The sequence below is a fragment of the Nilaparvata lugens genome, chromosome 4, assembly GCF_014356525.2.
Source record: "Nilaparvata lugens isolate BPH chromosome 4, ASM1435652v1, whole genome shotgun sequence".
NCBI classification, from domain to species: Eukaryota; Metazoa; Arthropoda; class Insecta; order Hemiptera; family Delphacidae; genus Nilaparvata; species Nilaparvata lugens.
In genome coordinates this window covers 65,320,409-65,337,008 of record NC_052507.1, presented here as the reverse complement: position 1 = coordinate 65,337,008, position 16,600 = coordinate 65,320,409, and the positions used below count along the sequence as shown (strand labels likewise).

Sequence of the window (16,600 nt, the reverse complement as noted above, 5' to 3'; positions counted from 1 at the left end):
TGAATAACTTAAAATCACTTTACTAGCATGGGCTACTTTATTAAAATTAATAAAAACAATATGAAACGTGTAGTAACCTCTTTATTAAAACATTTTAAAAAACTTTAAAACATTTCAACGTCTAGTTTCAGCTAAATAAGTTTCATTTTTAACTTGAAAATGGCCAAAGTAGGCTGAAACTAGTCGTTGAAATGTTTTAAAGTTTTAAAAATGTTTTAATAAAAATGTTACTACATGTTCTATAGGTACTATTGTCCTATTGTTTTTATTAATTGGAAAACTACACCTTCCAGTAGGCTACAAGTGTTTCATTAAATCGTGTATGGAAGTGCAACCATCTATACTCCCTTTTTCCCATCGATTATATTATTCAGAATGTAAAGCTAATTAGTAAACAACAATTTTTCCTAATTACAGTTAATTGTTTAGTCGATTTAATCAAGACAGACAGAAAGTCAATGCATTGTTTAATTAGGCGAAACCTTGCTTCACACCCTGAATTAATCCATTCCAATAACCTGCTTAGGAAACTCTAGAGACTCTAGACTCAACCTTAATAGCTACTAACATAGACTAACAAAATTCTTATGTTTTTTACTCAATGTCTGCAAATATGATTGTAGCCATCAACACTAGTCAAATATATTGTCTCATGTGTGCTTCACCTAATGTCTTGATACTGCAAACTTGTAATCATCATAGAGTAACCAAATATCTTGTCTAACTTCCTTGTATTATCTGTATTTAAACTATAATACAATAGAAAACTAGTGTCTTAATACAAGACTAAAATGGTATACCGAAACGTGATAATCATAATGAAAATATCCCGATTTTTCGGATTGTCTCCATTTTGGAATTCGAAATCAGCCTCAGTCTTTCCATTATGCGTCCTGCAAATGTTCTACGTGATACTTCTTGCGTTACTTTTCGCCTACCTATGTTACATGAACAATTTCCTCCAAACAGTAATGGCCGTTTTCCCTTGGCAAAAGAAAATTCGAAGACTGTCGACTATATTTGAATTTTTCTCTGTCACTATCATAGTTCTGTCGTCTTGGCTGTGCTGTTTCATTTTCAGTAGGAAAATGTTGATTTTCGTAGATGCATTTTCCAGAGTGGAAAAACTGTTCTTGTTAATGGGTGTAGAAAAATTCAATCAGAAATTGTCATTTTCGCAAGCACCACAGATGGTTTTAGTTATGTTTGTTGTTTCCCTACATTACTTTCTGGAATACCTTGAAAACGGTCACAAACCAGAGCACTTTCTCATTGTTTCCTTGTACATAATATTCATCTATCAATTTGTGAACGTTATGTTGGGTATGAGGGCGTATTTTTGTTGTATTAACAACTATTTATGCCAAATTTACCATTCGCGTTCGCTGTACAAGCTACAAGATCGGGAATTCATCACACGAAACCAATACATGCGAATTTATACGATTTGGAAAGCTGCAAAGTTTCAAAACAAACTGTTTCCTGAAAACTTGGACCACACCTCGACTAATCCCAACTTGAATGTAGCTCAAGTTATGAAAGAAATCCACAGATATCTGTCTGAGTTGTGTACAGAGATTAACAGCTACTATGCTACGCAGCTTCTTCTCTGTTTTCTGCTGAAATTGCTGTCCATTACTTTGTCTCTGTATTACCTGTCGTCGTTCAAAGTTCAAGATTTGCATTTGACGTTGGAAGGAGTGGCCAGACTGTATCCAGTCATTAACAAGGGATTTGTATTTGCCAGCAATCTGTTACAGTTGGTACTCATAGTCTATGCGTGCGTCAAAACTACTGAAGAAGTGAGTAATCTATTAAATAGTTTTACCTACAAATTTAACATATTTGTACATTAATCAAATCAAATCAGTTTTATTATAATTGTTCTTGAGCAAGTACTCATACAAATAGGAGTTGCTATCCTAATCAGATACATAATACATTCTTGATTAACAGAACAATTTATCAAAACACGAACATAAAAAAATCTGCCAAGAACATACATTATAAATTGTACTTTTTGTATTTAAAAGGAAATAATTAAAATCCATTTCAGAATTTTTCGTTAGTGAAACATTGTTATTAGTCACTGTCTTTTTGTTAGAGTGAGTTTATAATTTGGTTTATACATTTTTATGTAAGGATTTGGTTTATTTATCATTATGTATTTCAAAGTATTCTCTATTAAATAAACTTCATAGCTTTCCTATTTTTACTTCTTAAAACATGATGTTAAATTGATAATAAATATTTTACGATTCTATGCTAGTTTTTTAAAATTTATAAAACTTTTTTACAAACATTTCTATTAATCACTTTTAATAAAAATCGGTAATATTACAATATATAATATTATAATAATATTAATATTTATTAAGCAAGATCAGTCCATATCCTCAATGAAATAGGTCAGAAATATAATTTAAAAATATCAACTAAGAAAACAAAAGTTATGGCATTCAGAGGCAAATATCCGGCCAGATCGAAAATTGTTATTAATAATACAGTTTTGGAACAAGTTTCTCAATATACATATCTAGGAAGTGACATTAGTTACAAAGATGAATTAGATATTGAGAAGAAAATAGGAAAGTTCCAAATGATATGTGGAAATATCAGCAGGACTTTGGGTAAAAAAGCTAGAACAGATACAATTATGAAATTTTATAAGGTAATGGCCGCTCCAGTCCTCCTCTATGGTAGTGAATCATGGGTTACTACGAAGCCACTTGAAAGTAGAGTGCAGGCAGCCGAGATGAGATTTCTCCGAAGAACCAAGGGAGGTTACAGAAGAGATTATTAATTTTCAGGAATGAAGATATTAGGAAAGAATTGAAAATCTGCAGCATGAATGAAAGAGTTACGGAGAATCGGCATCAATGGAGGGAGCATGTTCAAAGAATGTCAGCTGAAAGAATACCATTTAAAGTCTATAATTATCAGCCAGTAGGCAAAAGAGATGTTGGCAGACCACGCAAGCGGTGGCAATAATAGGATTTTTTATGTTTATTTGAATAATTTGCTAGATGTGAGTCGGAACAGGTTAAAGCCTAATCCTTGTTTGTAAGAAGAAGAAGATTAAGCAATATTGTAAAATGTACATGCAAAGTGGTCTCAACAAACAAAACTCTCAAGCTATTTCTACTTCACAATATAATTTTCCAATCAAAGATTAATCAAATCATTAGTCAGATATTGTGAAGAGTAAAACACCCAATATTTACTTACAAACACTCTGTACTCCATTAAATAAACTTTATAGCATTCTACCGTTGATAGAGAAACGATAGCATAAGTAGATATTCCATGGTATAGGGCGTTTATGTCGCAACTTTTACTGTTATCCCAAGCCGATAGTTCACGTAGTTCTTTCCTATGCAGCTGTGTGACGCTGGTAGTCTCTCAAATTGTACCGTTCATACACTATCACCCCAACAAAACAGTAAAAATTGACAATAATCGGCTTGAGATAACAGTAAAAGTTGCGACATAAATTCCCTATACCATGGGATATCTACTTACGCTATTGTTTCTCTATGATTCTACCTTCATTTATTAAATATTTTTACCATTCTATAATGTTATTCATAACTTTTTTCATTAGAAACCATTTTTCTTTATACAATTTCATTCTTATTATTTTCTAATTTGTTTTCATAAACTATACTTTTTAATATTTATTTACCTGCTAAAGTATCTATTCTTAAATATTCTTAACTCTATCCAATGTTTAGCAAGACCCTCGAATGTCGATTAATTTTGCAACTAAATTTATTTATTTCTCGATTTCTCTTATGATAATGAAAAAAAATAAAACTATCACCCAAAAAATGATAAAAGTATCATAATATAGGTCTACTACCGTAAAGTAGTTTTTAATTAATTTATTCGTTAATTACCTGACCGAATCAAACATCACAATTCTTCAAATTATTGATTTGTCTTTTCAGCTTCAGACATAACGCTTCACAGCTCATAAGAATGATTAGCTTGATTGAATTTCCCGTTCCATTTCAATCAATTAACTATATTTGCCAAACAATTGAGACTGTTCACAAACCAATCAATTGCCTTCTCATCATCACTAAGCGTTTTCTCTTCAATTCAGGATTAACATTCTAATTTCAATCCCAGTAGGCTATCCACTATCATTCTATCGCATACACGCTATTGGTTATTTTGTAGAATTATTCTTTAATAAAAAATATTTATGATTTCATCTTGTTCAATATTTTTCATTAAACATGCATTTGTCAGAAGATTTTGTTACGTCACTTCGACCGATCTACTATTTGTCACGGTTTGTCGGTTTTAGCACTTTGATTACCCCAAAATTCAAACAGGCTTCCTTATCAGTAAAACTAGTTCTATCAGTTGCTTACCAGATCACTCTGATGTTGATTGTGGTGAAATCTGTGAACGATGTGCTGCTATCATTCTACTTCAACAATCCCCTGCCGAAATTTGAAAGACTTGTACTCGGTTTACAGATCACATCAGTAATGCTCACTAATTTCATGTCCTGGTACAAACACATTCTAAATGCTAAAAGTTTGATCAAGATTATCAACCAATTGGGCACATCTAGTGAGGAAATTGAGTTACTAGGACATAATATTCCTTATAATTTGTTGATAAAAACAGAGCTTACTCTAATTATTTGTATAGCTATCTATGCTTGTGTCAACTTTTCACAAAATACATACATGGGCGAAAACTCGTATGGTATATTTATCATGGTTGTATGCAACGCTACACTACTTTGCGAGTTTATCAACTGTTTATTTCTGATTAAATACTTGTTTCATTTGTTGAATTCCAAACTAGTACGTTATGGAAACGCAAGTGAGAACGATTTTTCTCTGAGTAACTTGAAGAGAGCTGATAGATTGTTGTTTAAAAATGTAAGAAGTGATTTTCAACCCATCAAAAAAATCTGCGAGCTACATAGAGTGCTATCAAAATTGTGCAAGGAGGTCAACCAATTTTTCGCGTTGCCAGTTTTGTCGAGCATTTTGCACAATATTTTGAATTTGACAAGTTTTTGTTATTTTGTTTCATCGTTCACAATTGATCCCCCATCAGATGTCAACGCTTATCTGGTTGTGAGCTTGTCGACAGTGCTTGGAATTGCAATAATGTCTCTAGTACAGCTCAACTTTCTAGCTTATATCTGTTCTGCCACTAGTAAAGAGGTAAAATTAAATTTGAGGAAACTGATTAGGTTTATATCCAATCCCACTGTATTGAGTACTTTAACATAGATTGTCAATATAATCTAATTTTTTAATTAAGCCTTGTGCAGTTCACTGCATGTTATTCGCATGGCGGTGAAGCACTACCTCCGTAAAAAACGCCGTAGTGCATTCGTGTGACGTCAGCACAGGTAGGGCTTCTACACCAATAAAAATTCGTTGATTTCAGCTGATCTATATCAACTAGTGTTTTTATTGGTGTAGGAGCCCTACATGTGCTGACGTCACACGAATGCACTACGGCTTTGTTTACGGAGGTAGTGAGTGAAGGCGACGATTTCACCCATTTAACTACGGCTTAAAATTTTCCCGCTCTCGGCACCGTCTGCGAATCGCATTATGGAGAGGTTCAACATCAATGTATTCAACAAATTTTATTAATAGAAAATTGTAGCTGTAAAATTATTATAATTTCCTCCACTAAAATACATTTGTATCGCATGTTTACTTACAGTATTGATATTTTATTTTTTATTGTAGAACCTAAAAATTGGTAAACCTATTACATTAGTAAGGGGAATTTTACTGATTTACCTTTAAAAAATCTTCAAATTGTTGTAATCAGCAGCTATTGATATTAATGAGTGCTTTTTCTAATAAAAATTAATGCTATCCGTCGCAAGATGCTAATGTAGAGCTACAAGCGCTCTGAATGTTGTTTATTCTAAGTTGAATTCTTTAAATCAAACTTTAATAACTATATCATTTATGTGATTCTAGTTGTCATATTTCAACTGTCTTTTATTCGAAAACATGTCCACTATATTCGTTTATTTTTAACAATCTTTGTGTTTATTTATTTTAAGGCTAGCTTCACTGGAATCCTTGTACATGGTCTTCTGAACAGCGATTTACAGCCAAGAATGAGGAAAGAGGTCAGTTCTTTGATTATTTGTCAAACTTAAAAGCAGATGAAAATTTGCTTGAAGAATCTAGCAGGCTACTCAATTTTGGTTGTTTCATAAGAAATTGAATGAATGTCTCAAAAATTGTTATTATTAAGCAATTCCATAGCGAAAAAATAGCGTAAGTAGATATCCCATGGTATAGCACGTTCATGTCGAAATTTTTACTGTCAACTCAAGCCGATTATTGTCGATTTTTAATGTTTTGACCGGGTGAGAGTGTATGAACGGCACAATATGAGAGGCTACCAGCGTCACACAGCTTCACGGGAAAGAACTATCGGCTTGAGATAACAGTAAAAATCGCGACATAATCGCCCTATACCATGGGAAATCTACTTGCGCTATTTTTTTCTCTATGGCAATACCTTGAAACATATTATATACTCAAACTGCATGATTTTATTGCCATCATATGTCTACATGCATACGTTTATTTTTTCCCGTCTGTTTGCTGCTGTGTGCGCTTGACTTCAGGAGGATGTAGATATAGATATCCATATAATATATTTATATCCTCTTCAAACTGATGGAACTAGGAACGCCTGATGGCGTTAATCAGAATTGATTAACGAGAAAAATGTTCAGAATCTAGGATCTTATTTCATTTTCATTACTTGATAGTATTCAAATTGAAAAAATCTGGTGTGGCGCACTCACACAACTTTCCTTGCCGTTATGAAAATTGATCACATGACGCTAGTGTTCACGCACATCTCAAGTCTACTTATAAACAAAGATTTGAGCCAGCTGGTGACAGGACAATAACGCTGGAGACATACGAGGTCTGCTATCTCTTGATAGTGAATCATTTAATAGAATCAACAGTTGCCAACAGTTTGCAATTGGATAATCACATTTTCTCGAATTTCGAGCTTATTTTCTATTTTAGGTGAAAATGTTACTGAACATTAATTGTAGAGATTTTCATGCTCAATCTTTTCCACTCGAAATTTTTCGTTTAAATTGTATCTGAAGCCTGATAATTGGAATCTAAAATCAAACTTTGCATAGATGGGGCGGAGCTCCTGAAATTTTTACAGATATGAGACTTGTGGCAGTTGACAGAGCTCATCAATGACTATTTTAGGAATAAATTTAATCAAAATCGTTGGAGCCGTTTTCGAGAAAATCGTGGAAAACCCTGTTTTTGACAACATTTTCTTCATTTTAGCCACCATCTTGAATCGCATTTGATCGAAATTGTTCGTGTCGGATCCTTATATTGTAAGGACCTTAAATTCCAAATTTCAAGTCATTCCCGTAATTGGGAGATGAGATATCGTGTACACAGACGCACATACACTCATACACACACACACACACACACACACAACACACACACACACACACACACACACACACACACACACATACAGACTATTACCCAAAAACCACTTTTTTGGACTCAGGGGACCTTGAAACGTATAGAAATTTAGAAATTTGGGTACCTTAATTTTTTTCGGAAAGCAATACTTTCCTTACCTATGGTAATAAGGCAAGGAAAGTAAAAAAATAACTCGAGAAAAATATTTCAAAAACTGGTGTGCAAAGCCTTAATAAACATTTCATTATTATAAAACGTTTTTGAGATGAGTGATCAGTGTACTTCTAAAATCTTTCAGTAGGCCTAACTATCATTTTTATAAATACTGTATGTCGATCTGTTAGGTACTTATTGTATGTTGTCGATTGTTTTTTTTTCAGCTAATGATTTTCTCACAACAAATACTTCACCAGAAGATAACATTCACAGCAGCTGGATTCTTCGTGATCGACTTTACGCTTATCAATAACGTGAGTAGGCCTCCTTATCAAATAATATAATTTACATTAAGTTAAGCATTCGCTGGAAATATGCATTATTGACTTTTTGATTTTAAGCAAATATTCAAAGTTCAACAAATTAACTATTTGAATACTTTGAAATATACCCAACTAAATTAAAAAATCCTTCTTTCTCACCTACCAAAAATGCCTGCCTTGAACACACCGCCGCGAGATGGGTGTGGGAACCAGGACAATATTTATACAATATTATAAATTATATAATTTTATTAAATAAATGAAATTATCTATTTAAAATCGTCTGCATCCCGTTCTTATCCCGCATCTTGAATCTCAATTCAATATTCTTCATTAAATTTAATAATAATATGGAGCATTTATTGAGAATCATCAATTGAAATGAATGACACGCTTAATAATTCAATATGTATCAAACTGAATGTCTGTTTTCGCTCAGAAACATTTATTATTATTAAGTCAACTTTAGGTCTGTTGTTATGTTGATCATAATTGCCTATTTTCACCATCAGTTATATCCTTTGTTGACTTGTAATTTTTCTATTTTTCAGGTTATTGGTGCTGTGACAACATATTTGGTGATTCTCATCCAATTTCAGTTGTCAACTTAGATTTTTTATTTTCTCATATTCGAGTACAGTATAAATTGTTAACTCTAAAACTAGGTATGATTATACGGTGTGGATTCGATGTTTATAAGTCTATAGTAAACTTGAATTGAGACATTTTGTAGACAATTAAATACAGTGTTCTACTCAATAAAAGATTCTCATTGAAAAGTTGGATGAAAATTTGTGTATTATCACATTTACATTACATTTTACTGACATCAACATTGTTTGAATCATTCACTGAGTAAAAACTTAGTGTACTTTTTAATAGTTCCATGTTTTTTATGGATTTCTTTTCATTTGTTTTAGAATCTATAAATAATAGTTTCGGTCTTCCGCTATATTCCAGACTAGGTGTTAATATACTATCTTTCTTTGAAGATTCAACTATTACACTCAGTTTCCGACTAGATTTGCTATCAATTATTTTCTAAACGTTTCACGAATTTCTTGAAAATTTATTTTGTCGGCCTCTTCAATTTCTTTCTCTCGTCGATCAAATACCGGAACTTGGCTAGTTATCTCATTCCAAAGTATTTTGATTCTCCAACTAAATCAATTGTCTCAGGTTGAATAGTTTTTGTGAACGCGGTTTTTAATGCTTTGAAAGTGCTTATTGGTAGGTGGTCTAGATCACGAGAAAAGGTTAATAAAAATTCTGTTAAATTTACATCAATAATGTTCAAATCTTCTTTTGATTTCAAAGCAAACATTAGACCCATGATTTTTTTGCCCTTTTCATGGGAACAAGCAAACACATTACAAGTTATTTGTTCTTTAGATTGCTCTCTAAATAGATACCCCTTGAATAAATATACAATCAACCGTAATTCACATTGCTCTTTTATGTCACATATTCCATATTGATAGTAATTGATGAGATAGTTATGAGGGTTAGATTTATCAAAGGATTGAACCTTACAACATAATTCACCTTGTAACAGGTTACTTACACGAATTGGTAATTTCTGCTCGAAATTCTCTGCAGGTGATTCATTGAAAATTGCCATGGCATTTACCATAAGCATTGCTTGCTCTTTAGATATATTCCCATTAATAAAACACTTCAAAGTACTTGTCTGCAAGAACGTTTTTGCAAATGAATCCAAGTGACTTCTTGTCAACGGTTCGTCTGTCTTGTCTACGGATAACTTATCAAAATAGCTCCAACTAGGGGTAAAAATAACTTTTTGAATCATTTGATAACATAATTTAAACGGTTTGTTTTCCAAATCAGTTTTGGAGATAGCGCTTTCAAAAAATTCCTCAAATTCTTCATCCGATATCAAATCAGATATACTTCCAGATTTTTTAACACATTCCAGTACAGATTCCAATAACAATATTAATTTATCATTGAATCCGTATAAAAATATTTCAAACCCATTTTCGTCGAAGCTTAATGAATAATCATACCCACATGTTAACGCTGCGTAGATTTCTTGTCTCACAACCCTATTTAGTGCCAGTGTCAATATTTCAAGCATTACAAAATTCCTTGCGGACTTACTAGCTTCAGGAGAAGCGAATTTTATTATCAAGCAAGATTCTGGCCTTTGAAACTTTGTCTCCAGCTTGTACCAAGTTTCAAGCCTACCGCTCTTACTAATTACTTCTGGAAAACTCTCATCTTCAAGGGCATCCAAAATACTAAAATCGTTGGCAATAAACGGATTTGCATTGGGCAAACAAAAATATTCTTTTGCTGTGTGATCCTCTATTTCAAACTCGGAATTATAATCACTCTTATGGTACTTCTTACCGAGCAACGATTCGACATGGTCTAGTGGAACATTTTCAGATTTATTCAAAGATGTGATCATTATGTTAGCCTTGTTAGGTTTCATCAACTCAAGTAACTGTGAAATAAGATCAGAGCCGTATTCGGAAAATATATGTTCGCCTTGTAAATAGTCAGTGGAAGGATATAGACGCATATTTTCAGCCAAATTTTTCACATTCAACAGCGGCCAAGTTTCAGTTGAGTGTGTGAAAAGTATATCTGCCACAGTTTTTATTTCGTTGAAAATCCATGATACCGGGATTGATTCACGGAGGAATTTAATGTAAGTAAAAATAACGCAACATGCGTCTTCCAAATGATCAAGTCCAGTGTGGGTGAGAGTTATTTTGATGGAAAATATACTGTAGATCGAGTTGAAGTCGACTGTGCTACGAGGATCGTTACAAGTTACTTTGGATGCCCAGTTTTTCATTCTCAAAAAAGCCAACAAGGATCCTGAACATTCTTGGACAACTAACCAACGAATATAGTGCAATGGTTTTGATTTGTAGAGTTTTACAACTGACGGTAGTACCCAACTTATTTGTAACAGGTGTTCGTCTTCAAATGGTTCAACTGTGTACAACTTACAAAACTCTTCTGTTTTGAAGGGAGTCTCACAAGGAGGAAATACTTCAGCTGGTAGGTTGTTACAAGGTATGTCAAAAAAATACTTTTCCACCCACATTTCAAGCGTTTTTAGGGCGTGTTTAGATTGGATGGCTAGTGTAATACGATGTGCTGAGTAGTTCTTTTTCCAAAATTCACATAATTGTCGAAGGAGACTTTCTCGAGATATATTCTGGTTTATTATTTTATTACCGTTTACTATCTTATGTGCAGGGTTAGTTTTATTGGCAGTGCTACACATAATAAGCTTTCTGTTAACGTGGTTGTTGCTCCAAACACTGCTTTGAAACTCGTATTTTATATTTTCGATCTCTTCTTCGATAGTATCGTGGTCGAGAACGGGGGAGATTAGGTGTTTGGAAAATCTGTCCAGGAAGAATTGTATGTTGTCTTTGAGACAATCGAAATAATATGTTGCACATTCGCATCTTGTAGCTGAAAAGAACGAGCCACCTAACTCGTGGACCAATGAACCGAATTTTTCTTCGGCAGGGTGAATGCGACTCCCGGCGCCAATCACATGCTCTAACAGGTGTGCCAACCCTGGCATGTCTTCTGGGTCGTTGAAGCTGCCAACATCGACACAAACTGCACACGCAGACATTCCCAGTTTTTCATTTTCATAACTGGAGTCATCCTCCAGCACTGATACCCCTATACTAGATTCACTATGACTGATACTTTCTGTATCATTGTACGATTCATTGAAACTTTCACTCTCTTCGTCTTCAGCGTCATAATTGAATTCAGTCTCTTCGTCTTCTGAATTATCATCATCATCAACCTCTTCGTCGCCATCATAATCCTGGGACGCCCCGCCCAAATCACTTTGATCCGAAATAAGTAAAGCTGTTAACCCATTGTTCAGTTTTATGACAGCGTATTCTTTTTTGTCTGTGGATGATTTAGTAGGTGGAGTTTCGTAGCTGAAGTTTGAAAATTTCAAAACATCTATGGGGATCATTTCGTCCTCTGCATCTAACACATCCATTATGATGAATTTCCATAAAATATTGTTATCGATAGTAAATTAAGTTTAAAATAATAATATTGTACTGTACCTATGTACGATGATATTTTGCAGCACACTTTCACAAATTAGTTGACGCTATGACAAAAAACACACCGTCGATAAGTATTGTGAGATAAATTCTGTCCTAATTGATTGGATTGATCAATTTTAAAGTTTTTGAAACAATAATTTTCCCAAATTCTTGATATTATTACAAATTTAATAAAGTTTTCTTTACAAAGAATTTTATAACCTATCTGGTTGAAAATTTAGAAACAAAAGGATGTTTACTACAAATTTAATCATAGCATAATGCAATGCACTCTTGTCAGCTGTCATTATCAATGCTTAAATACCGTACAGCATAACCATTATTAGCATAGAACTAATTAAATTTAATAGATGGCTGAAATAAGGGTGTAGGCACATCCACCCCTAATAAATTCTATGCTCGAAAACATATCACACTGGAAAGTACTGCTATTGCAAATTTAAATATTGCATATAGAACTGTAAAAGATGAGCATTTTATTGTGTCAATATAAGATAAGATATTGTCTTTTTTCTTTAGGACTACTTTTGAATATAAATAAAAATATAAATATGAGTATCCTTTTCGAATTATTTCGTCACGATATGTTTCGGCTACTAATGCCATTATCAAGTCAAGACTTGGTATAATTTTAAAAGGGTAGGTACATAGATTTATATATTTTTTTATATTTAAGATAAGGTATTTATCTATTGGATAGAGCAAACGATACAATATTTGAAAATAGAAACAGGCTATTGTCCAAAACTTTAAAACACGTTTTAGTACTGAAGGTATGGTACCAGTACTCATGTTTCTATTTTTGTGTCAATGAATGAATCAAGCATTAAAATTATGTAAAATAAATTCCTGTGACCAAAATTTTGAGCTTTATTAATACGTGGCTCAAAAGGCATGCTTCAAAGAGAATCCAATGTTTTAACCATATGTAGAACTAGCCGTCAGGCTCGCTTCGCCCGCCCCCTGGACCCCCGACTGGATCGTCCAAGAATGAGATCAGCAGGCTCGCTTCGCTCGCCTGCATTTTTCATTTGAGCATTTTTATCATATGTTGGGACAATCCAGTCGGGGGTCAGACTAAACGTCTGGCTAAACGGATATGGCGAGCGAAGCGAGCCTGACGGCTAGTAATATAATATTCCCAGGATTGAAGTAGCAGTGCCCAATCAATTTTTCCGCGATAAATGCATTTAAATCTTCAACTTGGTGCCAACCTAACAAAGTCAACTCAACTTAATGCCAACCTGACAAAATTATTAATTTAGTTGCCAGTTAACAACTGTTTCGAAGAGGTACTCTATCTAGATTATAGTTCTATAGTAACATATGATATGGAAATTTCCAAAGACCTTAAAGATGCATAGACTCACATGCAGCGCTATAGTGAGGTCCACGTTATAATGGCAGTGGATAAAGATAGAAAAATAGCGATGCTGAATCTCTGAATTAATTAATTATATTTCTACATTGTCAAAAACATAATTGGCATCGTTGTGGACCCAGAAATGGATAGTACCACGGGCTTTGTCGAATGATAGACAAGGATAGCAAAACCAAAGTTGATCAAATACTGTCATTATAACGTGGACCTCACTATAGTGTCGTACTTGGAATTGAAATCGGCCATTGAGGGGGCAACCTATAAGATTACAAGCAAGAACCCGTGCTTCGCAAGGATCTACTTTAAAACTTGACAAAATGAAAACTTGACGTAATGAAATTTTGAAGAATTGAGAATAGGCCCATAACCATCCTTGGTTAATAAGAATCTATATGCAAAATTTCAAGTTAATTAGTCCAGTAGTTCAGACGTAATGATGCGTCAAACATAATTTTCCTATCCCGTACGTGCACCTCTTTACTTTATATAATTATTATAGATATAGTTAACGACTGCAAGAGATATAGGACTGTGGAACAGAATAGTGGTGAAACTATGATAGCGCCAGAAGTGTTTCAAACACAATAGTAGGTAGGTACTACATGAACTTTTTGAAAGTGATTTGAAAAAATGTTAAAACAACAGAACTGAATCCTTATCATTCTACCTTCATTTAGAGAGGCTTTTGTTTGAGCCAAATGGAAATCTATTTATGAAAAAAATGAATGTCTGTTTGTGTGTTTGTTTGTTCCCTGTAGACTTGAAAACTACTTGACATAACGGCATGAAACTTTGGGAATATGTTGTGTGAATATTGGGGATGGTTTCTGAACAGAAATTTTAATTGGGGTGCTAATAATAATTATTTATTAATCCATTTTACAGACCATGTTTCGAAATCAAAAAAAATCCATGTTTTCGAAATTTTCGGCCGAGCGGCTACTGAAGAACGAAAAGATCATGATTCATGATCATATTGTGATAATATGATTTAGCATCTAAAGTTACCAGCTGTAATAAACATATCACCCTGTGATAAATTATTGTGTACTGGTATTAAAACAGTAGTTAGGAGTTGAAGTGTAGTTGATTGGTACCAGCTGTTGATAATGGTTCCTTAGAAGACCTATACAAATAATTATCACGCCCTTAACATTGAGAAACTGGAAAATGTTGAAAAAAATTATTCACCTAATGAAAGAGAGTATATATGTATAGTATTCATATTGCATACTGGAGAATGAAAGAATAATTTACAATTTTTTGAATTTAGCTTAGCTTACATTCATTCTAAAATGGAAAGAATATGGAATTCTGTGTGATTCATCGTTCATCGCATATTTCCTGGACCATATATCGACAATCTACAGCTATGAAAACATTGAATATTTTTCTTTGAAACACTGATATAACCTTTTTTTTAATTGAAAACTTTACTGATAGATATTACTACCAATTGATTGAGAAGAATAATATGTTTTCGGAATAATGAATGCTGCATGACTAAGCACATAGGAAGTCCGTATTGAGATGTAAATGAACATGTTGATTGTCAGATAAATTTCATGATTCACCAAATAAAGTCAAGTGTAACATGAGATACATTGGCGGTACGAAGTTCGCTGGGTAAGCTAATTGTAAATTAAGCTTTATTATTAATAGACAACGCTGAAAAAGACAGGCTCAATCACCAGGAATACTATAAATCCATGAGGGACCAGTAAGCCATTAATTTTGAGTAGTTCAATTACTTCCATTATGGACACTGGATACATTATGGACAATCAATATGTAGAAAAATTTATTAGCTACCGTACAGAATAAGAAATTTTTGATTGCAGTGACCCCGACTACTGTATTATGAATAACCATTCGGATCAAATATAAGGAATTACTCGCATCTCTCATCAACTCGTAATTTTTATTCACAAAATATTAACAAAAATATATATATTAAGTTATATTTAATAAACTCACGGCTAGTACTTAAGTTTGTCTTTTTCTGGCCATGCTACAAATAAATGTAGGTATATGTTTGACATTTTGTTTCTGTAATCTTGTTGTCTATTAAGAAAGTTTTCAATGTGATTTTTGATTGCAATAAAATTTGAATTTGGAAAAAGAATTATCATCAAACTCCTAACCAAAGAGAACCTTTGTGCTCTGTTCTAATCGGAGTGTATGAGACTCCATTTACAGCTGATAGAAGGCGCAAACCAAACTGGCCAAGCATACAACGATGGAACAAACACGTGCTAAGCTCGCGCTCTCAATCAACGCAAAATCAATTCGATCAGCTAATTGATGAAATTGTTTTAAGCTTTCCAATGATTACAACATATGTTAGAATATCATGTTTCAATTATTTCAGTTCCATATGGAGTTCACCTTACCATAAGCTTACTTAATAGGATCCTTTTTCATCCTTTGAAATCCTTATTAGAGGCAAAATATCTCAAAATTCGTTCTTAGTGCGCATCTAGCATGTTTGAAGAATATTTGTGCAAAGTTTTAAGTCTGTAGGCCAATTAGTTGAACTGTAGTGTGATTTTACATCAAAATTTTCGAAAAATGCCCTCTCCTGAACCCCCCTGTGCTCCTGATTGGAATTTTTCTGCATAGATCTGATTTTTTTCGTACCTGAACAAAAAAGTTCCTCATGACTTTGCTGTGTAATGAACGGTTAAAAAGTGAAAATTTGGGGGGGCCTAGCTCCCTCAGGGGGGGGGGCAGATTTCTGAAAATCCTTTCGTAGTGGATGTTTTGAGGCTACAATAAACAATTGTGAGAAATTTCATGTTTTTAGGCTTAGTAGTTTGGGCTGTGGTGTGATTTCAGTTTGTCGGGGCTTAGCCTTTTAGATATAGGTAGAAGAAGAAGAAGAAGAAGAAGAAGAAAAAAAAAGAAGAAGAAGAAGAAGAAGATAGATTATTATGTTGCTTTGGCCTGTGATCTGTATAAATGTCCTGTAACAACTAAAGGTGCGTTCACACATGCCGAACCGAACCTCGAACCGCGCAGCAAACCGTGCATTCCTCCGAACATCTTGCCTTTCAACGAACATGAGCATATGTTTCATAATGTTAAAAACCAGCTGTTAATCATTCGCCGTACCACACTCAGAACCATTCGCCGTGCCGCTTGCCTCTGTTCTACTGCTCGCAT

General features: G+C 33.7%; 1 protein-coding gene across 2 annotated transcripts; it reads left to right on the top strand.

Moving 5' to 3' along the window:
* The first annotated feature begins 665 nt into the window (after positions 1 to 665).
* LOC120350917 (putative gustatory receptor 28b) lies at positions 666 to 8,655 on the top strand. 2 transcript variants are annotated; one of them, XM_039426213.1, is made up of 4 exons: positions 666 to 1,802; positions 6,062 to 6,130; positions 7,868 to 7,957; positions 8,518 to 8,655. In XM_039426213.1, the coding sequence occupies exons 1-4, from the start codon at positions 792 to 794 to the stop codon at positions 8,575 to 8,577; spliced, it is 1,230 nt and encodes a 409-aa protein (XP_039282147.1). In that variant the 5' UTR covers positions 666 to 791; the 3' UTR covers positions 8,578 to 8,655. The 2 variants fall into 2 exon arrangements, with proteins under 2 accessions (XP_039282147.1, XP_039282148.1); XM_039426214.1 differs by lacking the exon at positions 666 to 1,802 and adding an exon at positions 4,240 to 5,195.
* The last annotated feature ends 7,945 nt before the right edge of the window (positions 8,656 to 16,600 follow it).